The sequence below is a fragment of the Mauremys reevesii genome, linkage group 1 (assembly GCF_016161935.1).
Source record: "Mauremys reevesii isolate NIE-2019 linkage group 1, ASM1616193v1, whole genome shotgun sequence".
Lineage (NCBI taxonomy): Eukaryota > Metazoa > Chordata > Testudines > Geoemydidae > Mauremys > Mauremys reevesii.
This window is the reverse complement of record NC_052623.1, coordinates 231,889,493-231,909,480: the sequence shown is the minus strand read 5'-3', so window position 1 is coordinate 231,909,480 and position 19,988 is coordinate 231,889,493. Positions and strand designations below refer to the sequence as shown.

Below are 19,988 nucleotides of genomic sequence, written 5' to 3'. Positions count from 1 at the left end.
CCAGGGGGTGACCTAGAGATGAAAGACTCCAAATGGAATTGACCCAGCTGGGAGTTAAGATCAGCAGTGTCAATTGAAGATACATTTGAACTGAAGTCTCAAATCTGAAGCCCTTTAAAATTTGTTCTGCAGAAGCAGAAATTTGTGTGTTTGGATTAAAATTTCCAGATCCAAATCCATCCCTAGGTGTCTTGGGTGAGGAACAGATCCTAACCAGACCTGCTGTCTGGATATGGTTTAGGTGTGGCAAAAATTTAGTGAGAAAACTGACCACATGAGACTTACTCCGGTTTGGTTGAAACCTTATAACAGCAGCTCATGAGAATTCACTTTCATCATCTTTGATCAGAGCCTTCACTCTGGTCTGGCCCTGAATCACACTAGCCTAAACCTAATCAGATCCAGGCTCAGACACCTCCTCCTTGGATGTAAATTGGATGTAAATTGTTCTATATTATTGTTTTATTGAAACATTTTTTTTAAATAACAGCAGTGCTTTATATCTGCAGGGAGTACTATAAAATGTTTGAAAACATGTAGTTTATTAGACTGGAAATACTGACCACACACACCGTTTTACATCTACTTGTAAAGAGATTTAATGTTTTTCAGTTGTAGCACTGGCTAGAAGGAGTTACATGAATGCATAAGAAAAGGCTAAACATTTATTTTGGAAACATGCCTCATTACCCACTACTGTTTGCAAACCTAAAAGTCTGTTTTCAGAGGCCATTGAAAAGGGCAAAAATTTGCCCTGGATTGAATGAATACTTGTGAAAATCTGGGGTCATGCAGATTTTCACACCATGATCAAAGCTAAAATTGGTAGTTTTGACAGCTTTAGTGAGCAACATGTAGGCTGCTTTTCACAGAGATTTGTGAATGAGATTAAAATCTCATAGAACATGCCCGTAGTGTATAAAGAAAAGAATCCAAATTAGAATGACTCCATTGATATTAAAACACACCAGGCCTTATGCTGCTCACTGCATACCATTGAAAATAGAAATAAGTTAAAAATCAGCAGCTGCAAGGCACCCTTCCTTCCTGCAAGTCCCTCTTTGCTAAGGAACAGAAATCTGCAGAATTTGGGGAGAAAAGAGTCAGGGAACAGCTGTGCTGTAGAGCAAACCTGCTAGACAACATGGCAGATACCTGGATGGAAGCTACCAAATGGACATTCTTTGGTGAGAAAGGGGGGCAGGGAGAAAGAGACCTGCATTTTAGCAAAGGAACAGCATGAGGTCACCTTCTTTCCCCACTCCTGTGTCTTCGTTCTCAGCTGGAAATGTTTTTCAAAAAGGGACTGGAGCTATAGAAAGGAGGGCAAACACCCCAAGACATCCCTTTTTCTCTCCTTCTCCATCTCACCCTTTGCACCTGAGAAGACAAAAGAAGCAGCTGTTGGGTGAGGGATTCTGACCTGAAAGTTTGCTCAGTAATGCTGTTGGAAGCATGTGGTGAGAAACTCTGCCTTCAATCTAATGTAATTTGTTAAGCTAGGGACTAGAAAGCATTTTTATTTTTATTTTCTTGTAACCATTTCTGACTTTTATGTCTCATTGCTTGTACTCACTTGCAATCTCTCTCTTTGTAGTTAACGAATTTGTTTTATTGTTTCGTCTAATCCAGAGTGTTTAAGTTAAAGTGTCTAGGTAACTTCATTTAGGGTGGTAATTTGTGTGTATATTATTCCCTGAAAGGAATATATTCGAAGTGTCCAGAAGAGGGCTGGACATACATTTCTGTAGGAAAATCTGAGAGCATATTGGGGTCACCCTGCAGAAGTAACCCAGGCTGGTGAGAGCCAGAGTGTAACCCAAGTGTGGCTGGCAGGCTGCAGTTACACATAGACACTCAGGGTGTGACTTGCATGCCAGAAGGCTATTTGTGAGAGGGCCAGGTGGGAGCTACTACAGCAAGCCATTGTAAGGCAACCCAAGGTTGCAGTGGTCTGTATTGCACCCTGGTATGTCACACTAGAAAGTTCACAGAGCAGCACAGAGGGACTGGTTCTCTGTATAGATCACTGGGATCCATGAGAGTCAGATCCCTAGGATCAATGCTGTATGAAGCCCACATCCATATACAGCAGCAAAATTCTCCCTGAGGGTTGAATGAAGCAAAAAACAACCTAAAGCTAATTGAAACCATTGAAGTTTTGGAGACATTTTCCCCACTGCTGTGGGTTTTTTATGACTGGGGAGAATATAGCCCCTACTTAGCTCTCTATTGATGATTTCAGCCAGGGCAGGTACCTATTTTCATCGGATATTACTCCAGATAAATTTTACTTCCATAGCACCGGCAAATACAGATCATGAAGACTGTGTTTTTTGCAAGATACTCATGCAAATCTATCTGAAATTTAATTGGTTTCTTTCATGTTAGTGAACCTTCCTTTATTGTCTTTTAATTCACACTTACTTGTACCCAGACAAAACAATGAAACTTCCTCCTTCTCAGAGGATGTCATCTCTGCTTGTCAGAAATCAAGATTAGGGTTGTAAAGGGCCCAACAGGCAGATACCACAATTTAAACAAAAAGGGACTTCAGGACAAATACATCTGGGGAGGAAATTAATAAAAGCACAACTTGGAAAATCAACCACTATTTCAAAGGATCTCAGAGAAGAGTAATAGGAAGCTAAATGCTATTCTGAAAAAAGCCACCAACTAAAGGGAAGTCAGTCCATGTGCACAGACATAAGTGGGGAAAATGAAGTGACTGTGGCCATCAAATCCTCATTAACTAGTGCTATTCTCTTCCAGCGATATAATCATGTGCACGTCTGAATTATGATCTGGCGCGGAGTATACTTGTACTGTTACAAGCTTGTAGGCATTAAATATTTGGAAACACTTTTTTTTTTACTATCATCATTTATACTGTGGTAATACCTAGAGGCTCCAAACAAAACTAGGGGTTCATTGTGCTCGGTGCTGTACAAATCCCCAGGAATACACAGTTGCCCATCTGGAAGAGTTTAAAATGTCAAGAAAACACCTGGTTAGAGAGTACAACAAACAGTAAGGAGGTCTGGGGGGAGAAAGGCCAAGGTGACAGTAATAATATTCATGTGGTTACACAGGCTAACAAGGCACACGAGTAGCTGACAGTGGGATTCTCTCAATGACCCCAATTGTCTGAAGTCTAAAATGACTAAAGGCTCCCGTGTGTGGCCTGCTGAACAGAGCCTCAATGTGCCCCAACGCTCAGTCTCAGCAGCTCCAGCCACTTCCCTTGCCAGGAACCTTCTGGTCGGGAGTGCTGTCGGCTGCGGCTCTACCATGTCCTCTGCAGTGGTGGGCAGGGGAAGAGAAAGGAGACCCTCTGCTCCAGTATGAGGTTTGCAAAGGGATTGGACCCTCAGGGTACATCTACCCTGGGATAAAAGACCCGCAGCACAGCTGTGTAGATTGCTGTGTAGATATTCAGTCTCAGGCTGCAGCCTGGGTTGCTCCAGTTAAACAGCTTCAACTGCTTCCCCTACAGTAGGGATACGTCTACACTACAAGCACTACAGCAGCACTGCTGTAGCACTGTCATGCAGCAACAGAAGGGGCTTGTCCATCGCTGGAGTAAATCCACCTCTCCGAGAGGCCGTGCCTAGGTCGACGGAAGAATGGGCCTTGTTGCTGATTCCATACAAAGAAAGTTGACAGGTGACACCTTTATTGAACTGAAAAGGCAAAATTTTTTTACAAGAAACCATTGTTTCTTGGCCAGGGCATGGTGCTGGCAGTCACATACCCCCTGCAGTACTTTGCTGGTTTTTTTCGTCCTTTCTTTTCAAGTGACATGAACTTTGTGTCTTTTTCTTTAGAAATCTTCATAGGAGTCTACAATTTTTCAAAAGATGCTAGAAAATCATCCCTTTCTTTTCTTAAATAAAATAAGATTGTGCTTATTGCCTTAAACCATACCAACCCCCAAAATACCAAACAAAAATAGGAAATTAGTAAAATCTAACCCGCCCTCCCCAATCAAAACCCCCTACCCCAAGCAGAATTTTGACCCCCCCCCAAAGCAGAGATGTGCCAGAGACTTCATGAAGTCTGCTAGGGACTGCAATATTGCTATTGTTTTAAAGTGGAAAGTGCTCAGATACTACAGTGATGGCTGCCACTAAAACCCTAAGATAGATAGAAGACAGGCGCTTTAACAAATTCTTTAATCTATCTCCCCCTCCCCTGCCCCACTCCCATTTAAGTCCCATCATGGATTAAATCTTTGGATTTTTCTTAGATTCTATGGCAATTTCCCTATTTTTTTTCCTTTGCAGAAGACATTCATTTAAGACCCAAGACATTCAAAGCAAAATTTCATTCAAGAGGACACAGAAACATTCTTGCAAGCTTACACAAAACAATTTACTTGAGGCAAACGAAGCACTCCAGAGAGAAGTATTTGTCCTGGCAAGAATATTTATAAATGAACCATTAATATTATGACATTGTACCAACAGCATTGCAGGTTGCCTGTTTTTCTTCCTGGATTCTGCTCCGATGAGCAAGTACACTTGGGGCAGGGGAGGGGATGAATTACCTGCAGGGCCAAATGACGGGGGAGGGAGGTACTCCCAACAATTTTCTTTCACTTTGGTAGGAAATAAATATGGATGTAATGAATAAATAAACCTTCAGCTCAAAAAAAAATTGCAACCATTTTATATTCCCCATCAGCTGAGTCTCTGCCGCTTTATTGGGAGAGGCTTCAACAGTGGTGGCTGAAAAAGGGTCTTGAGGTCTTTAGACACAAGCCATGAAGGTTGCAAAGCTACCAGGGAGAAAACACAGGTCACTACTGAACATAGGCAAACATAAAGCCACTCTTCAGATTTCTTTTTCTGACTGATGTACCAAAGCAGTAGCAACAGCAACAAAAACCCAGCAATTAGATACTCCAAACAGGATTGCTATTTTTAGAGTAACAAACTTCAGCAACTTTCTTTTTTTAAGAAGTAAAACATGCACACACACAATACAGCTTATTTAAATGTAAAAAGGCAGTTACTATATTTGAATGTTTCCTGCAAACTACACAGATTTAAAATTGATTTGTGGTAACCTATAAAACTGCTCTAAAAGCTGTACCTCTGTGGAGGGCTGGTATTTTTCCCCTTCACAAGGCTACATACCAGTACAGGAAAGAAATCAACTTCATTCAAAAATCTGAAGCCACATCTTCACATTTTTATTGATTACTACTAATGAGCCCGTGTTCAATGGAAGTTTTGCCTGAGTACAGACTGAACCAAAAGTAAGGACTTCAGAATTAGGTCCCTGGAATATTTTTAGTCCAACTGTCAGCTGAAACTGCTGTTTATAAATGAATTTGATACAAACACAGCTGAAGACCACAACTTTCTACAACTTCAACTCTGTACAAGTAGAACACAGAATCATCTTAAAATAGCTTTAAAACCCCAAAGTTTAAAAATATAAGGGAGTAAACTATGTTTCACAGATATAAATATCTCTCAGAGACATGGTGGGAGACACTACCCCTCAATAAATCTATAGATGCCTTGGGGGACATGTACTTAACACATTAATTTATTTGAAATTACAAAGTATTTACAAGCTCATTCAAAATCCCATGCTTCATTTGATTATCCCTACATTTTGTGGTCTACTTGTACATTGCACTACACTATAATCTGTCTCATGTAATTTGTGTTACTTTGTCTGTGTGTGTGTGTGTTGTTCCAGCAGCAACACTATAGTTATGACAAACAGGGCACTCTTTCTAAACATCTATTTTCAGGTATCTACAAATTCTATAATAATCATCAAAGTTTTGGGTGAAATTCTTTTCAGTCCAAGGTTGTTTTTTTTTTCCCATGGGGGAAGAGGTATAAAATTCTATTAATCCATTTTTGAGATATCAAAGCATAAAAGAACAAACAAACAAGTGAAAGAAAGTTCTTTTCAAGCTTTTATTTTTTTTAAAAGGGCTCTTGGACAAGTTAGAAATATTTTCTTACAACATTTTAAATTTGGTATCTCTAAAGTCCTCAGCGAGGCATGCATGCTGTGCTATGTTTGAAAAGAGTTGGATGAGAAATAAGCTACACAATATCTAGAGAGTACACATGAAAGTACACACACACAGGTCTGTTTCTCTACTTTGTTACACCAGTTTTACTTTGGTCTAACTGCACTGAAATTAATGGAGTTACAATGGCATAAAACTGGTATTAATGGAGTACCAGAGTGAGGTTATAAATTCCACTCTGTGAAATACACACACATGAATCTGGTACTCCACTCCAACTGAGATCAGGGTCCCATTGTGCCAGGCACTGATACGCACTGGAGTGGGCAGTGTCTCTTACTAAGAGTTAACAATCTCACTAGACAAGACCAATAAAGGGTGAGAGAGAGTTACAGAGAGTGGAAGTGACTTTCCCAAGGTCACACAGTGGCTGAGCTGGGAACAGAACGCAGGTTTCCTGAGTCTCAGAGCTGTGCAGTGCTCCATCTATAGGACATGTTCCATGGAGCACTGAAGCCGTAGACCCCACATAAAATGATATCTGCAGCCCCCCATCAACAGCTACTCCGGGCTTGTCTATGTGGGGCCGATATGGAGACGCTTTCTGAAGTACATAGGGGTTATACAGATACCTCTGCACAGCTACTCCGCCAGTGGTCCTCCAGAGAGTCATTATCTAGGCTTAAGTGGTGCAAGGACCCTAATGCTGAACTTTTCCATCATAGGTAGATTTCACTCATAGGGTCTATATAGCATTTCCATGCACAATCTCCCTCCCACGTCACCCCCCACTCTGAAAAAAAGGGGGGGGAGAATCCCCCTCCCCAAGAAAATTAAATACAAAACGTCAGTGCAAATGGATGGCTGAGCTTTACAATACAAAAAATAGGGAAAAAATATCAGTGACACTTTCTACATTGCACATAGAGGGCTAGACTCTTGCTGCTCTTAATGGGATTGGAATGAGTACGCTGTGTGGGGGAAGGTTTTCCCCTTCCTTCCCCCCATTTTGGTCCTTGGACTCCCTTGAGGTGTAAGTTGAGGTGAAAACGCACACTGTAGCAGTATTGCCAGCCCCAAGTATTCAAAAATCATTAGTCAAGCCCTCCAAAAGTAGGGATTCTTTTTATTTGCCTTCAGCCTTAGAATTATAGTACCATAGGATTAGAAAGGACCACAAGGGTGATCTAGTCGAACCCCCTGCCAAGATGCAGGAATTGTTGTGCCTAAGCAGGGGTGGCAGATTCTTCCTTAAAGTGGAGGGGCCACAAGGCTTCACCCACTCCATAGCCCCATCCCTTCCCCTGAGGCCCCACCCTGGAAGTTGGAGCCGGGTCAGAGAGCTCAGGCAGCTGTGGGGAGCTGCAGACCCTCCACGTGCCTGGGGCAGGGGACCCAACAACAGCCCCCATCTCATGTCCCCACCCCCCTGGGTCCTCTGCCCAGGGCAGGTGGAGGGTCCACGGTTCCCCAAGTGGCTCTTACCCTGACCCGGTTCCAGCTTCTGGCCAGGGCCTCAGGGGCTGAAGAGCTGCAGCCAGGTCATGGTAAGAGTCACCTGGGCAGCTGTGGGGAGCCACGGACCCTCCATCTGCCCTGTGCAGAGGGCCAGGGACACGGGCCTGGGGCTGCTCTCGAGCCCCTCCACTCCAGGCAGCTTCTCACAGTTCCCCAGGCTCTCCGGGTTGCATTTACCTGGGCCAGGCTCCAGCTGGGCCCATGGCAGAAAGTGGCCCCTTCACCCTGCCCCAGTTCCAGCACCCCTGGTCTAAACCATCCAAGACACATGGCTACCCAGTCTCCTTTTGAAAACCTCCAGTGAAGAAGCTTCCATAACCGCCTGAGACAGCCTTCTGAGACCATAGGCTACACTCGCTTCACTTTTTCAGTTTTCAAACTTTTCTCGGCATGGGGGCCAGAAACTAACTTTTAAAAAAAATGAAAGCTAAGATTTCTTCTGGAGCTGGGGCTTGAAGAAAGGCACCAATACCTGGAGCTGTTTGACAAAATGGCAAAAGTTTGCAGTACTGTAGCAGTGTTCCAGAGGGGCATGCGTTGCAATATGGGGCAGGTCCACAGACACAACCCACTTCCATACCCACTGCCACCTGGAAGCTGGCTTTAGGAAAAGCACACAATGCCCCCTTTCAAATGATGTATTACTCCTGAGCTCACTTCCCCAAAGCCTTAGAAGCATTCTGTCTGACTGCACAGGCAGATTGCCTCAGGCAACTGTCACTCAAGTGCTGCTCCTCTGCACCCATAATGCACTATCAAGTGGAAAAGCCACCACCAAGCTCACTATACGTAGAATCATAGAAGATTAGGGTTGGAAGGGACCTCAGGAGATCATCTAGTCCAACCCCCTGCTCAAAGCAGGACCAATCCCCAAATCCCTAAATGGCCCCCTCAAGGATTGAACTCATAACCCTGGATTTAGCAGGCCAATGCTCAAACCACTGACGGAAGAAAAAAGATCACTATGCACAGAAGCTGTTCTGCAGGGGAGCTGAGACACCTTTGCTGTTAGTAACTTCACTTTAGTTTTTCTTGTTTGCAATTTTCTTGTAGTTGTGTTGGTAGCAGGATATAAAAGGCGGGCGAGGTAATATCTGATAATGGACCAACTTCTACTGGTGAAAGATACAAGTTTTCAAGTGCCACACAGCTCTTTGTCAGGTCTGGCTTTATATTTTTAATATATAAAATCTTAAATACATATCAAGAATCTGATGTTTTTAAAATGTATTATCATCTACGGTCTAATGTCTTCCTGTGAGGCTTTGTGAGACTGTGCTGCATAACTCTTATAGGTGGATGCACAGACTTTCTAAAATTAAAAATGAACAAATAATCATAAATGTAGTCAGATGTATTAAAAGGCGTAATACAAGATATATTTTGTTAGTTGCTGAATCCAACTTAGTCCACTCTGCTTGCTTATTCTAGTTAAATGCACATGTCAACATATAAAAAGTTATTTCAGACTGTAGCATTTCATTTTCTGAGCCAAGCCAAATGAACACAGGAATAGCAACAGTGCACAAGCCAAGGAAAATGAACCTTTTTCCCTCCTACTGTGACATTTTTGGAGGCAGCCAATTATACATTCACAAATAAATAAATAAATAAATAAATAAAAAGCATGAATGAGTAGTGAATTTTTTGGAGCTATAACTTAAAGTGAACTTTCCCTTTTAATACAAAATTAGTATAACCATGACATTTTTAACTGCTTTTCATGGTACAGCATTCTTGTAAGTAGACTGATTATAAGTGAACTTATATGGTGTATAAAAGGCCCACAACAATCTTTCCCCACTAGTAAAATTGCTACTCGTATGTGTGTTAGATATATAGAACTTCGTACATATATAAACAGAATGTGGTCTTTTGTGGGCTCTATAGATTACACTGGAGGCATATTAAGGGAGTAATGAATGCACCAAATTTGTTGGAGTATTTTACAGAGTCTTGATTTTCCTGTCCTATGTTATTTTGTACATTTCCTGCTCTGACATAAATGACCTCATTACAGAGAAATTCTAATAAGTATATCCAGTTTTCGTTTCTCAAAATATGAAGTTTGCTGGCTTTACTTCTGTTTTGTGACATTTGTGTGTATTTATGGCTTTATGGAAAAAAGAAGAAGAAGAAAAACCCTCTCCACACAAGGGAGTTTTCTGCTAAATGACATAATCAGAACTCCAGTCAGTCTGAGCTATGGTCAGGCTACAAAACCACCTAGTAAAATTAAGTAAACATAGGGAATATATTTTGGGATAGAAAATTACCTTCCAAATACAAGAAGTTTATTTTTACCATCCAAGCCAGGGAAGGAAATCAGACAGCAGTATACGGAATACTATATTCTGTATATGCTATGACTGTATTAGATTAGCAATGATTCCTGTCACCTTACAGTATGTCCAGGAGCGCTGCCAGCTTTTTTGCCACCCTAGGTGGTGGAAGGGCCCGCCCCTGAAATGCCACCCCCAAGAGAGGCGGCGGAAGGTCCGGCCGCCGCGGTCGCCATCCCCCAAATGTTAGAGCTCTAGGCGACCGTCTAGGTCGCCTAATGGGTTGCGCCGGCCCCAAGTATGTCTCCCACCAGCTGCTTGATATTGCTGCATGTGAGGGGGACACAGGATTGTTAGTACAATCCAAACTCAGATAAAACTTCAATGGGACTCCAGGAATGATCCCACATTCTATATACCTTGTGTGTCATCCTGTTACCGGGCTTGGAAATAAATGCTGCTCTCAACATCTAAACAATTATTGTTACTGGTATTTTACAGTATATAACTATATCAAAATCAACATGTGTTTACATAACAGTGCTCAGGGTCCCAGAGGGTGCTTAACAACAAATAATAAATAACAAGAACCACTACTACTACTTTGCATTTCTATAGTGTCTTCTATCTCAGGATCTGAGCACTTTATAGACATTAAAGAATATACTCTCACAATACTCTGTGTCAGGTTTCAGAGTGCTTGCCATGTTAGTCTGTATCAGCAAAAACAACGAGGAGTCCTTGTGGCACCTTAGAGACTAACAAATTCATTTGGGCATAAGCTTTCGTGGGCTAGAACCCACTTCATCAGATGCATGGAATGGAATATACAGGAGCAGGTATAAAATACATGAACAAATGTTCCACTATTGTATGTTCCACTCCATGCATCTGATGAAGTGGGTTATAGCCCACGAAAGATTATGCCCAAATAAATTTGTTAATCTCTAAAGTGCCACAAGGACTCCTCATTGTTTTTGCTAATACCCTGTGTGGTAGGTATAATCTCCAAATTACATATGAGTAAAGAGGCACAGAGACATAAAAAGCAGACAACAGAATCCAGAACCACATGAAAAAATATACACATCATTGCATGCATAATTCATGTACACAATTACTAAAAATGCATGTGCAAATCGGTAATTAGAGAGACAAGGGAGGAGAAGTAATTACAGAGACAAGGTAGGTGAGGTAATATCTTTTATTGAACCAACTTCTGTTGGCGAGAGACAAGCTTTCAAGCGTAAACAGAAGAGTTCTGTGCAATACTGCTTACAAATCAAGCAATGTCATGCACAAATGGACTGTTAGTCACACATTTTTAAACACAGATATCCAATTTGCACATGTAACCAAGGTAATTATGATCACAAATTAGGTATGCAATTGAGCATACCTTTTGGATAGAGTCCTGAGCTTCTGCCCGTTCAAAATTAGGTCCTTAGTGACTTGCCCAAATTCATACAGAAGGGGAGTGGCCGTGCTGGGAATAGAATCAGGACCTTCTGTATCCCATTTCTGGGCATTAACCAAAATGATCCTACTTTTACATTATTTTAAAAGCAATCAAAAGCAACAGACAATAAATATTTTTTCTCTTTAATTTGAAATGCTGAGGCAGACTGGGGACTACAAAAAGAACAAGGAAGTTAGTGCTACACTCATGGTGTCTACTTAATTCGATAGGCCTCCCTTTTCAAAGACTTTAGTCTTAGTCTTGGACAGACAAAACTGGCTGCCATCTGTGGTACATATGGTGACAAGTTTTGTACAGCATCTATAGGCGGCCACCACTAGGCACCTTGACATTTAGTAATACAACAACATTAATATGCAGCTTTATGCTCAGGGATTTTAAAACAAGGTTGAGTAAGAATATGGGCTGCTGCTTCATTCTATATTGCATATAATCAGGGTGGCCTATGAGCAAGGGATTACACTGGCCCAACCTTGATAAGAAAAGTATTTAAATGTACATCTTTTTAGTTAAACAAAAAGCACCAGCTTGAAAATACTCTGGTGATGATAAAATGTGTTTCAGTTTAAAAAATACTAATCCATTGACTAATCAAAAGACACTATAATGCCCAAGCTTTTTACTGGAGAGTTTTCATAAGTTATATAGAGTTATTACATATAATACATATGCAGTATCACCAATCACAAGTCAGGCCCCAAAATATCAAGAGATTTGCTTAAAAAAAATCAAGCGTGTTTTTTTAACAACAACATTCTGGGTTCATTTTATTTACCTTCTGTTTTTTGAGCCTTTCATGGTCAAGTTTTCTAACCAGAAGAATTAGAAACTTACTCTTCATTTATAACAAACAAACAAAAAAACCCCCAAAACAAAAAGAAAGTAAGAGTCCCAAGAATTTACTTGATTCCAGGAGCTGGGGCTTTAAGTAAACAATCAAATGTTGCAAGACTCGTGGTAAAATCATGAGAGTTGGCAACACTTTTTTATGTGCAGTCATTCCTTGTATGAAATGTTCAGCATCTCAAATCAATAGTTCATGACAGGGGCAACTACAGAAGAGATGTAGACAAGAATGTAGTCACCCCACACTGGATGTTGCCAGGGCTAACAGCCCTACTCTTGAAAAAGGGGACATGGGCTCATTAATTACTACACCAGTTGAAGAACTGTGTTCTCTCTCTCTTCAGAAAGATGACACCTCACCCATCGGACCATCTGCTATCTCTGTGCTGGAGGAGCTACCAGAAAAATTATCTTCTCCTTCAGGACTTCTCTTTGGTATAGCATTACAATATCCCTCTGCAATTTATTCTGTTATTTATATGACAACGTACAGGAGAGACACAGAAAAAGATCAGGTCCATGCCCATATCATTTGTATTTCAGAGTAGGAGGACAGAAATTTTGCTTGATCCTTATCAAAGACCAGAGCATTGTCACCTTGTTATTCCCACTTCTACATATGTACACGCCCCTCTACCCTCACACTGTCTCACTAATCAGGCCATGAGCTATAGCTTACTGGTGTAGAAGAGGACATGGCATGACTTGCTATAGACCCAATCAGTGTTACTTGTTAAGTAGCCCAGAAGCATGACCAATCTGTAGAAATGATATAGTGCTCTGCCCCCTCCCCCAACACTGGAGATGTATAAAACAGACATTAAAAATGTTAAACCACTATACTTGATTTTTTTTCCCCCATATTTTGTTGCAAATACAAAAATGAGCCCAATTTTGTAGAATGTTTTTGGCAAGATGCACAATTTTTTTTCAAGCAAACCCAGGCCGATGACCAAGTTAAAATGGAAGAAAGCAGGCCCAGTTTTTGAACAGAGATAGCTATGACAATAAACAGAAGTGAACATTTGTGAATGATGGGAAATTTAGGGCATATGAAACTGCACAACTCACAATGACAACATTTTTCACATCAAATTCCACGGCACAACAATTGCAGGTTTCTCCTCACAGTTCTACTACCAGCACTGATAACCCCATCTACTACAAATCACGTCAGAGACCAAAAAATAATTAGATTTGTTTTTAAAAATAATGAGATTAAAAAAATACTACATTTGGGGGTTCTTTTTTTTGCTTGCTGGTTTTTGAGACTTTAGGGTTCATGATTTCAAGTATTTTTCCTGCAATGAGGGATGGAAACCTACTATTTTATGGATTCTCACATAATTATATGTCTCCTGGAGCCAGATCTTTAAGAAAAGCACAGACTCTTGTGAGAATTGTGAAAAAGTTGTGAGAATTGATACTGTACTTTCTACCCTTAAAGAGACGAGCAGACTACTAGCCAGATTCTGACCCAGGAAGGTGCTGGGAATGAGAGATCTGACCAGATATTTAACCTTATCTTAAAAAAAAGGTAGTAGAGAGCACTACCCCTGAACCAGCCCATATTTTTGATGGGATCTTTTAGGAAACCAGCCCATATTTTTCATGGGATCTTTTTTTGCTTTATGCATTCACTTACAAAGATTTTACAACGCTATCCTCTTCGCTTCCAGTGAAACCATACCATTTTAATGTAATTTCCAATGTCTTATTTTTGTCAATACATTGTCACAAGAGGAAATGCTACAGGACTTGCAGCATTTGCAATTGTAGGTTTTGGAAATGCCAAAACTCTAACCACTGGTTTGTTCCATTCCATAGGGTGTATTTTAATGATGGGCTACAGGTCTGTTAAGCAAACAGGAGGATGCCAGTTCAGTACTTAGTACTGTATCTTAAACACTAGCCCAACCAGTCAGCACATTTTAAGAGGGGATTACTTCATCTACATGATATAAGGCCATTGTTTGTGAAGTATGCTAGACCCATAGGACAAACAGCAGGACACGGCAGTTTCCTATTGAACTGTCAGATTGCAGTTACCATTTTGTGGCAAGGCAGCATATTAAAACTTTACAACTTCAAATCCAGCTGCAGAGACTCTGCTCCTCAGATTCAAGAAATCAAAAACTCCAGCTATCAGTTCACAGGTAGAGCTCAGAAAGGCATTTAAAATGAAAACAAAGATTGTGAGAGAGACCATGGGGAGGAGTGAGTCTACAGAGATGCATTGGATACTTAAAAACTTTGTTTTAGTGTCTAAAATATTACATTAAAATGCTTTCACTTCTGTCTAAGGGACTTAAATGGCCCCTTTTACTGGGCTTTAGAATATTTAATGCATCTATCCTCAGCACCCCTGTCCGGATGAGAAGTGCTATTATCCCTGTTTTACACATGGGGATCTGAGGCACAGACAGACTATGTGACTTGTTCAGGGTCACCTAGGAAGGCTGTGGCAAAGCAAGGAATTTGAATCCAGGTTTCTCAAGTCTGAGGTTAGTGGCCTAACTTCTGGGCCAACCTTCCTCATTTTCAGTCCTTACACCAGCATCATTATTCTATATAAGTGCAATTTAATCTGTGGTAAAATATTAACTGAGCATGACAAAAACCAGCTGAGTATGGGTTAAATCACTCTGTTCAGGATAATACTGACCGATTATGATCTATTGGGTATCGTGGTATTGCCAAGGGGTCCAATCAAGGATCAGGGCCCTATTGTACTAGGCGCTAGGAAACAAATGAAAAGATGCATAATGTATCCTACGCTACCTCATTCCTTAGCCCTTAGGCTGCTGAATGTTTAACAGACGTGGAATAACGCAGGGAAGACTAGTACCTCCCAGGCCACAGTACCTTAAAAATGACTTCTAACAGGAAAAAAAAAACACGATTATGTTATTTGCCAGTAGAAACAAAACTACATTATTGAGAATATACTGTGATTTACTCTCTGTGTCACCACTTTGTCCCTGTAGTGGTGCCTGCTCCTGGCCCCTCCACAAACGCAGTCAGAACCAACTGAAGTGGAGCACCTGTGTCCTTTTGTTTGTGTCTGTTCCCACCATCTATTATTTACAGGTATTTACAGAAAGCAGCACTCTGGGACACTACTAACTTCCCAGCCAGCAGGGCTCTAGAGCCCACACTCCTCCCTTTCCTGTCTCCCCCTGCTGCCTGTCTCTGAGCCAGCTTTATAGAGCAGGCTGGCTACCCAGGCCTGCAGGTGGATCCACTCTGGTAATTAGGGCATGGCCCCTCAGCCAGCCCAACTAGTACCCTTCTTCCTCTGGAACAGGGCTAACAGGGGCCTGGCTTGTGTCTCCTAGCCAGCACCCTGTTACACCCCCACTTGCATGACTCAAACTAATGTGTCTCAAACAGTATTCCAGTGGAGAATACTGGGGACAGTGCTTCTAGGTTTCTTCACAACACTTTACCTTTTTGCCTCCCTCACCCCAGACGCCATAACATGAACATATAAGAACATGGAGATTAACTCTTAAACTAGGTGACCATTTCCCACCCAAGGTACTGTATACACTTTGGAGTGGACCATCACAGAACTCCTGTTCAGAGCTCTTTTCATAAGGTTAAGTAATTTTCTAACATGTACTGCACAACCATATTTCCTGTACTGTTTGTCACAATGTATCTATGCAGTTACAATTAACAATAATAAAATTCATTACACACACTCAGGAACTAATTCCAAAAACTCACACCCTAAAATGTACTTGCAAAAAATGCATGAATTCAACTGCAAGTACAAATAGCTATTAGTTTAATTAAAATGTGGATTTTGCAATTATATTTCTTCCAGCTGGTGCAACGAGAGGCCAATGCTTTACAAATCTGGCCCTCAAAAAAATAAGCAAGCACTGTCATTTTAATTACTGATTCTGAAAGGGCTCTGTGCAGAGGCCATATAATTTTGAAAGGAGTTCTATGGGTGGAGCTAGAGCTGTGCAGGAACCAGACTTTTTTGTTCAGGAAAGAGTTCTGTGATTTCAAAATATCTTCTATTCCACAACAGGGGGGTGGAATCAAAATAGCGTGCAAACCAAAATAAATAAAATAAACAAATTAATTTATTTTGGTTCAATCAAAACATTTCTCCTGGACAAAATCAAAACATTTCATTCTTATTTAGGCTTTCAAAAAGGGTTTCAAAATGGAAAATTGAAAGATGTATATTCAATTTTTGTTTCAAAATGATTTTTCGTAGCAGGTGACATGTTTCTGCTAATCATTTAACTTTTGATGAACTGGCACTTTCTAATGGAAAAACATTCTTTTCAAACAATTCCAACCAGTTTTAGGAGGAGCACTTGCAGGATGCACCCCTAAATAATTACAAATGACTTAAAATTAATGTTTTGGGAAATAATTTTGAGAGTTAAATTACTTAATAATAATACATAATAATTTGAGCTGGTCAAGAATTTGGAGAATTTTTTTTGGAAAATGCCAATTAAAATTGAAACTGCTCGTGGGACAGGATTAGTTTCAATACATTTCCAATTTTGAATGTAAGTTTCAAAATTGTCAAAAGGGGACATTTTAAATATTTTAGAACAAAAAAGGTTCAATTTTTTGGTCTGAAACAACTTTTCATTTTGAGATGTAAGTTAATTTATAATCATAATGTAAAAAAATATAAAAAATTGAAATCTAAATGAAACGTTAAAAAATTATTTAAACAAAACATTTCAATTGACCTCCTCTGAATTTTCTTTTCTCTTGGGAGATTTTTGTTTTGCAAAAATGTTCAAGATCTTGACTTTTACCCCGATTGGAAATGGGATTTTTTTTTCTCTCATGAGATAGTAAAATAATTTTCTGCCCATCTCTAGTAATAATAATAGTATTAAATAAAGTTGCAGCAATGGTGGTGTGGAGCTGCACTGCCCCATTCGGAAACCCTGTGTCTCAAGGTATGTCTGCACTGGACCTGGAGGTGCAATTTCCCAATCAAGCAGATACACCTGCGCTAGCCTTGATTGAGCTAGCTTGCTAAAAATAGAGTCAGAGCTTAAGGCCAGAAGGGAGCACCAGATCAGCTAGTCTGACCTCCTGTATATCACAGGCCACCACCACCACCACCCAGCACCCATACACTAAACCCATGGCAGTGTAGCTGTAGTGGCATAGATGGTGGGAGGGGCTAGTCAACCTGAGTACATGCCTTGGGTTTCAAATAGGAGCACTGGGGTAGCCAGCCAGTCCCTCCCACTGCTCATGCTGCCATGGCTACATAGCTATGTTATGCATGCTAGCAGCAAAGTACACCTCTCCAGGTCACAGAATAGACTTACTGTGATAGGTTCAGTCACAGAGACTGTCACCTGACATGCTGAAGTTACCTCTGAGGCCAATTTCCCCGCCAGCTTGGGACTCCAGATCCGTCTTGTTGAGCCAGACACACTAGCCTGCTGAAACACTGACCCAGGTCTGGTCCATGCCCCCAAAGCTGCAGGCTTTAATCAAAAACTGCTCAGCAGATCTATCTCCACCACTGAGAAGCCCAGTTCCCAATGGGATCCAAACACCAAATAAATCTGTTTTACTCTGTACAAAGCTTATACAGGGTAAACTCATAAATTGTCCGTCCTCGATAACATTGATAGAGAGATATGAACAGCTGTTTGCTCCCCCAGGTATTAATCACTTACTCTGGGTTAATTAATAAACAAAAGTGATTTTATTAAGTATAAAAAGTAGAATTTAAGTGGTTTCAAGTAATAACAAACAGAACAAAGTAAGCTACCTAGAAAAATAAAGCAAAAACATGCAAGTCTAAGCCTAATACATTAAGAAACTGATTACAGATAATATATCACCATCAGAGATGTTCCAATAAGCTTCTTTCACAGACTAGACCTCTTCCTAGTCTGGGTCCAATCCTTTCCCCTGGTATAGTCCTTGTTAGTTCCAGCTCAGGTGGTAATTAGGGGTTTTCTCGTGACGGGCAGCCTCCTTTGTTCTGTTCCACCCTTCTTTTATAGCTTTGGCACAAGGCGGGAATCTTTTGTCTCTCTGGGTCCCCACCCCTCCCTCTAAATGGAAAAGCACCAGGCTTAAAATGGATTCCAGTATCAGGTGATATGGTCACATGTGCTGTGAGACCCCAGCCTCCATTCTTCTAGGGCTGGCCCGCACTTACCCAGGAAGGTTTGCAAGTAAACAGACCATTTACAACCAATAATCCTAGTCAATGGGAGCCATCAAGATTCTAAACCACCATCAATGGCCCACACTTTGCATAATTATAATAGGGCCTCAGAGTTATACTTAATATTTCTAGCTTCAGATACAAGTATGATACATACATACAAATAGGATGAACACACTCAGTAGATTATAAGCTTTGTAATGATACCTTACAAGAGACGTATTGCAAAAAGCATACTCCAGTTACATTATATTCACACTCATAAGCATATTTCCATAAAACATCATGGAGGCAGCGTCACATTTACCCTCTGCTTCTTGGAGTTTTCCAGTTGTGACAGGGAGAGAGCACTCTGCTACAGCTGTAAGCAGTGCAGCATGCTCCCCCCAAGAGCTAAGTCAGCAGAACTGTCTTAGACAATGGTAGGGAGCTAGTAAAAAAGCGACAAAGAGTCCTGTGGCACCGTATAGACTAACAGACATATTGGAGCATGAGCTTTCGTGGGTGAATACCCACCTCGTCGGATGCATGTCAGAATTGTGGTTCCAACTACTCCTCATGCACTTTGTGCTTGTACATAGGGTTGAAATGCTGGCTGGCTTATATGTGGGCGTCATAAGGGCAGAGTAGGGTCCTTAGTCCCTCTCTGCACTGCATGGCCACATTACGGCTAGTTATGATCTGACCCTTAGCATTTGATTAAAAGTACTTGATTGCCATCACAATCTATTCCTACAGACAGTGTGTAGAATGCTAAACTATTTTCACTACCACCAGTAGCTTTCATTGGTAATTTTATGTTAACTGTAAGAAATTTGAGCTTTATCTCGGTGCACAGTTGAGCACATTCAGCATAATTGGTAACATGCATCGAAGACCATGGCTGGAATGACAGGGAGTGCTACAAACCAGGATTGGGACAGAGCCAGAGCTGTTGGGGTGGTGGTGGGTGGCTAAGCCCGAATTGTAGTTTGCATTATTATATATTTAAAATCTCACTTTCAGAAGCATCAGATTTGCTCAAAAACTATATTGAAATATGAAGAAATCAGAGTTTGTAACATTTCCCAAGGCTGGTCAGTAGGACAGTAGGCTTTCCCCTAGGTTAATCAGTCCAGACCCTTCAATATGGATTAGAATTAGATATCCTAAATCAACTTTGCACAGGAAAGATTCCATTCCCTCAGGGCTCCATTATTTATAAACAGCTGTAAAACCATTTAATTATTTCTATCTTTCACAACGTTTATAGTAATTTTGTGCAATTTTGTCAATGACAGTTAATATGGAACATATCTTCTTCAGGTATCTCTCACTGATTTCCACTAAATTAATGGTACATTTATCTTACTTAGGTAGGCCCAGCCTTTTCAGCTATCAGTTTGATGACCTAAGGAAGTGTATATTGCGTAAGCCCCCATTTTATGCCACAGGACATCATGAGCAAGAGTAATAGGTTTTCTGAGGAAAAAAAAGGTTTCACTGAAATAATTTCAGCCAAGATAGCAGAAAAGCAATTAGATTATACTGTCTGTCTAATCACAGCAATCTTTGAGACTGCTGTAAATGGGATCAAACTAATTATGCCTGGACATTAATCAACAGACAATACAGCCCCAGGGGAACAGATACAATGATTTGCATGCTCATTTACAGGACCCCTAAATTATTTAACAT

At 40.8% G+C, this 19,988-nt stretch overlaps 1 protein-coding gene across 17 annotated transcripts in view; it reads right to left on the bottom strand.

Annotated features, from left to right (window-relative positions):
• Positions 1 to 19,988, bottom strand: part of LOC120406051 (potassium voltage-gated channel subfamily KQT member 1-like) — an 819,762-nt gene that overhangs the window by 250,827 nt on the left and 548,947 nt on the right. Inside the window, exon 22 of one of the 17 annotated variants that reach the window (XM_039540350.1) lies at positions 1,101 to 1,380. The exons of the other annotated variants lie outside the window; for them this stretch is intronic. Within the exon in view, the coding sequence (XP_039396284.1) occupies positions 1,279 to 1,380 (102 nt within the window). The 3' untranslated portion in view covers positions 1,101 to 1,278. Of the gene's footprint in view, positions 1 to 1,100; positions 1,381 to 19,988 lie in introns of those variants that run through there. 17 annotated transcript variants of the gene reach the window in all.